We start from the raw sequence: 5,705 nt of genomic DNA on the forward strand, positions 1-5,705 counted from the left end.
AGCATTCCCGCAACACGAGTAATGGGTCGGTACTCCGTCAACGACCTACAAAATCACCAGGAATAGCGCAAGACACTATTCTAACACTGGAACCTCGCAATTTGCCAAAGTTCAGTGTGTTACAGCAATATTGAGTAAGTCACTAACGAGTGAGTAGACATTCAAATGACTTTTCGTGTTGGTCATGCCCGGTACCCTTGCTCTCTAAAAACCACCTACACATTCGCTCCAGTGTCCCTACACTGTTGACTCGAGACTCATCTACCCAAAACGGGGAACAACCTGTACACCAATCTCATCAGATCAGTCACCGTCCCCATGATGATCCATCAATCGGGAGCATTTAGGAATTAACCACCAATAGCACATGTCTCAAATTCTCAACTCTTGAGAATACATGTCATTAACTTATTAATTTCTTGAACGATTCATGGACACATACACTATATGAATGGAAATAACTCAAATTCATTCATAATATTTGAAATCAAATAGGAATTTAAATTCTAAAAAGAATACATGTGTCATGTGTCGGCCTAGTTGGGTTCTAGGGCATAGATCTAACATAATGTTCCCAAAAACTTACTAGGGTATATCCAAATAGCTTTCAATACTACTCTTCACTAGAACTCCGCTATTTGTAAAAGTTCATGGCACTACAATAGGAGAGTTGTTAGATGAAGGTGAAGCTATGTTCTAAGTAGTTATCATAGAGAAAAGCCGAAGAAAACAAGTTACTAGATCTTCATGTTTCGAAACTTGGTGAAGGAACTTGTGAGCTCGAAAAATGTGAACTTTGGAGTAAGGTTGGAATTTTGTAACTTGGTTGAGAAATTTTGGAATTCGAAAGTGTATTCTGGGCTGATGTTGAGATTCCGAAATTTGGTAGCAAATTTCGGAATTCGACATCTTGCAAAGTGTCAAGTTCCAGAACCCCTGCATAGATTCCAAACTTTGAACCGGTGACGAGTTTTTTAAGTTGGATATGACTCCAACTTTATCTAATTTCGTGCTTTATTATTAGAGAAGGTCCAGATGTATCTACAGGAGGATTTCTCAATAGAGATCTATGACTAGGAGTGAATCAGGGATTCAGATGAACAGCAAAAATCATTTCCCATTAGAATTGGGGTTTTAGGATTTTAAATCTTTTTGATCCTCTAATTCAGCAGTAAGCTTCAATGCAAAAACCCTAGTAGAGAGGAAAATACAGGAGAGCCCCTAGAGAAAGTGCTTTTTTTTTTTTGCATCCAAATTTCTCTTTGTATTTGTTGTGTCGTGATTTCATCGGAGAACCCATTGAGGAGGTCCTGCCCGTGGACGTAGGTTGATACACCATTGGCCGAAACACATAAATTTGTTTTGTTCTTTATTTTTTGTTGCTTTGTTCATCCGCGTGCTTGTTTTCTCGATAGTTCTCATTTATTTTTTATCTCCATAAGTTCTGGTTTTCTATTGCGCTTGTTTGCCGTGAGGGATTGAGGTTTGCTGCGTAACCTCTCGTCCGGGTCTATCACAAAGCAAAGTGAATTCATTAAGTCGTCGTATTATTGCCACATAACTTAGTATTCCACATATAACATTTTATGGTACATAACATACTCAATAGAATAATAATATAGCTCAATACAACATCTCTGATCACGGAAGGGTATTTAAGTTTTAAAAAAAAGAAAGTGTATTAAAAAACCATCCATGGGTTGAGGCAATCTATCTTAAGCATAAACCCCACACTTTAATACGGGATGGATGTATAAGGAAGGCAGGTCGATTAGTGCCGTCCGTTGGGATATCCAGTGGCTAGTTTTGCTCGCAGGTCCTTCCTCAGGATCTTGCCTGATGGCGCCTTCGGAATGGACTCGACGAAAAATACTTTGTGTATCCTCTTGTAGAAAACCACCTGAGCAATATTAAGTTATTTGGCTTTTAGCACAAAGCAAATTTTTAGCATGAAAAGGTAAAAAAAAAAAAAAAAAAGGAATGGAGTGATTTCTATCTAAACAGTTAAAAGTTTAAAATGTTGTATAGAGCTCAAAAGTTTAATGCTCTGCTGGTTCCATGTTCTTCTGAAATGACCCTCTCAGAGGGTATTTATGAAAGTCAGAAGCACTTAATGCCAGAAAATTTTTAATATTTAGATGGCTGATATTGGCTTAAATGATATTTCTATGCTTTCTGGGCATCAAGATATTATTGATCTTTCTAGTCCTACAGATGCCAGCCATTTTCTCCACCGAAAAAAAAAAAAAAAAAGGATATAAATGCTATATATCTTTCATGAATAGCGTGCCTAACCAGCTAACCTGTTTTGCAATGTATTGCTTGATCTCATCCTCTGTTATTTCTGAACCATTTGCTTGCACAATAAATGCCACAGGGATCTCACCACAAAGATCATCCTTCATTCTGAAAACATCAAAATACATAGATTGAATTCTTGTACTAAGTGGATCATATGAATGAATAATATATGGAGTACAAGCAAGATGAAAAAGATTTAAATTGCACTTACGGGACTACAGCCGCATCGGCAATTGCAGGGTGGGTGATGAGCAATGCTTCAAGCTCCGCGGGGGCTACTTGGAACCCCTTGTACTTGATGAGCTCCTTTAGGCGATCGACGATGAAGATCTCGTCATCGTCGTCAACGAAGCCGATGTCTCCTGTGTGTAGCCATCCATCTTTATCAATAGTTCTTGCTGTGGCTTCTGGATCATTGAGATATCCTGGTAAACCAACAAATGTGTTAGCAATGCACGTAAAAGAATTTTAAGGTTAGGAAATATTGTGCATTTATGTTGGCTTGTCTAAGTACTATTACACAATATATTCTTTGAAAATACTACAATGTTACAATGTTAATTTGAGATCCGTGTTAACATATTCCGCCAGAAACTTCAGATTGACCACATACTCTTGTACTGGGTTTGGTTCGGGGTTAAGGGGGTGGGATAACCCCTTAACCGTGGATTTAATCCCAAACACCCAATTTGGGGGTTGGGGTTAGCTAACCCCACCCCACCCCACCCGAGGAATAAGGGTGGGATTAACTTAATCCCACCCCTATTTAATTTTTTAATATAAATATAAATTTTAATTTTAAAATTTTAAATTTAAAAAAATTTTATATTTTAATTTTAAAATTAATATTTAGTTTTAAAATTTTAATTTTAAATTTTAAATTTTTTTAAAATTATTATTTTAATTATTTAAATTTTAAATTTGATATTTTATATTTGTAATTTTAACTTTGTTAATTTGAGATTTAAAAATATAGATTTTAATTTTGAATTTTGAATTTTAAATTTTAAATTTTAAATTATTATTTTTAATTCTTTTAAATTTTAATTTAAATTCAAATATAAAAATTAGGGCAAAATTATTATTTTTTATTTATAATAACCTACTATCCTTCTTATCCCACCTACTCAAACCAAACACTATTTTTTCTATACCTAGACTAAACCCAATTCTCAACCAAATATAAAATTACTCTAACCCCACCTTAACCCTGAACTTAACCCTATTCCTGAAATAACTAGTTCCTACTAAATCCCGAAACAAACGCAGTTTTGAGGCTTTAGAAACTTATTTTAGCTTCTCAACAGTAATATTAATTGTAAAAGTTTTTCTTACCAAATACTGAATTCTTGATTTTTTTTGCTTTTGAGAATACGTACGTAATCAATTTCAAAAGCGCATTCTCAAATAAATGGCATGTGCTCGGGAAAATAATAATAATAATAATAATAATAATAAATACACAGGGAGAAGAGCCAAAGCCAAAGCCAAAGCCAAAGCCACAGGGAGAAGAGCCAAAGCCAAAGCCAAAGCCAGCTCAACTACCCATCATCAAACTTGACCAAAGCGGGAAAATTGGCACAACTGTAGACCAAGCAATCAATGGTAGGGGCCCACCACCTAAATTTAAAAAGATCTAGGATGGCTAATTAGAACTACATATCCATCAGTTCACCAGCATTTTAGTTTTCCAAGATGAAATAATGGTTCAGATAGAAAAGAGTCCAAAGCTAGGATGTATGGCAGGTAGCCCCATGCTTGCATGATGAAGCTGAAAACATTTAAAACCCTAGTCTGGAAGGGAGAAAAGGGGGGCGGGGGGGGAAGGAAAAAAACAAAAAAAAGAATATTTAAATCCTGGCTTTTGGACCATCCTTGGTGCTTGGTGGAACCACCGCCACCACCGCCACTTAAATTTGTTTCACTGCATTAGGGCCAGTAGATGAAAAAACACACTTTTCATGGTCAAATTGGCACCTCCAAATTTGGCAGGGTCTGCTGAAGAGAAAATTTCTATTCACAGCTAACATATAGTTTGCGATTCATTGCTCTATCTAAGTGCTGAATCTCAATCGTTTTTTCTGGATACGGCCTTCAAGTCAACCGTCAGATTACGTACTGTTGCTAGTAAAGATGAAGTTCGCGTTGCATATCACATGGCACTGCTCATAAATCTTTCAAACTGTCTCTCTCCGTATAGCACAATTAATTAGACGCCTAGAGCTTAGGCTTTTGTATCGAATTCCTATATATTTACATATATATGCTAGCTCCTATATTAGAAACTTGGAAAGTTTTCAATATGTATAATATATGCCAGATGTTCGAATGAATATGATCGGTACGTGAGAAATTAAGTACGTAGAAGCGGATGTTATAGCTAGCTAGGTTGTACATTAATTTTTGCGTACGTACCTTTCATGATCTGCTTTCCTCGAATGCAGATTTCTCCGGGCTGGTTGCGGGGGAGCGACAATCCGGTCTCCGGGTCCACGATCATGAGCTCGGCGTTCCGAACAACCGTGCCGCACGATCCGGACTTGACCTCAAATGGTTCTTTCGCGAACGCCAGGCACATGGAAAGGACTGGGCCCGCCTCCGTCATGCCGTAACCCTGCATGCATGCGTCCCACATTGTTACGACTGAACGAATTAGCTACCGAATTGATTTTAATAAACATATCGGGGAAAAACAATAATTCAGATTACGAGTCTCTCTGGCAACTTTTATTTTAAAAGAAAAAAAAAAATTAAGCATCTTACGTACTCAAATGCGCATTATCTAGAACTTTCGACCAACTAGTGATTTTTACCGATTATTTAAAAAACCTGATTGAATCGGCCGGTTCGACTAGTCCAACTGTCACTTAGTCTATAAAAATGATTCGATTCAACTCTTTAAACCGAATAAATTGTAAAAATCATCTTACACGGCTCTAATTGATGGTTCAACTATATATTGAACCACCGAGCTAATCCAATTTTAAAGATCGTATTGGATTTTTTTTATCAAGTCATATTAAAATCTACGGTTTAAAATCAATTTCCCTTTTTTATTTTTATTAGCACAAATTAGTTTTATAAAACATAAAACTTAAAAATCTATATCTACTTAATTTGATCTAAAAATTAGCATTTTATAATTAAATATAATAAAAAATAATAATAACAAATACATATCTTTTATATAATAAAATTATTAATAATAAAAAAATATTTGTGATGTTATTGGTTGAACCAATAACTTTGACTCGGTAATTTATTGGGGTGGCTATTTATTTAACATGATTTTTAAAATACTGTCATTCCAGTAAGTTTTACCGAAGGAATTTGTAACGGGGAAGGCCACGCAAAAACCGTCTAATTTAGCGAGCTAACGTGGTGGGACCCAGATGGCATCTCAC

The 5,705-nt window shown here is 35.9% G+C and overlaps 1 protein-coding gene across 1 annotated transcript in view; it reads right to left on the reverse strand.

Annotated features, from left to right (window-relative positions):
- Positions 1,527–5,705, reverse strand: part of LOC109711909 (probable 4-coumarate--CoA ligase 5) — a 10,285-nt gene continuing 6,106 nt past the window's right edge. The window contains exons 3-6 of the mRNA XM_020235273.1: positions 4,717–4,915; positions 2,513–2,726; positions 2,304–2,406; positions 1,527–1,900 (exon numbers count right to left, since the gene is read on the reverse strand). Coding sequence (XP_020090862.1) covers positions 1,772–1,900; positions 2,304–2,406; positions 2,513–2,726; positions 4,717–4,915 — 645 coding nt within the window. The 3' untranslated portion in view covers positions 1,527–1,771. The remainder of the gene's footprint in view (positions 1,901–2,303; positions 2,407–2,512; positions 2,727–4,716; positions 4,916–5,705) is intronic.

This window comes from Ananas comosus, linkage group 6 (genome assembly GCF_001540865.1).
Source record: "Ananas comosus cultivar F153 linkage group 6, ASM154086v1, whole genome shotgun sequence".
In the NCBI taxonomy this organism is placed as follows: Eukaryota; Viridiplantae; Streptophyta; class Magnoliopsida; order Poales; family Bromeliaceae; genus Ananas; species Ananas comosus.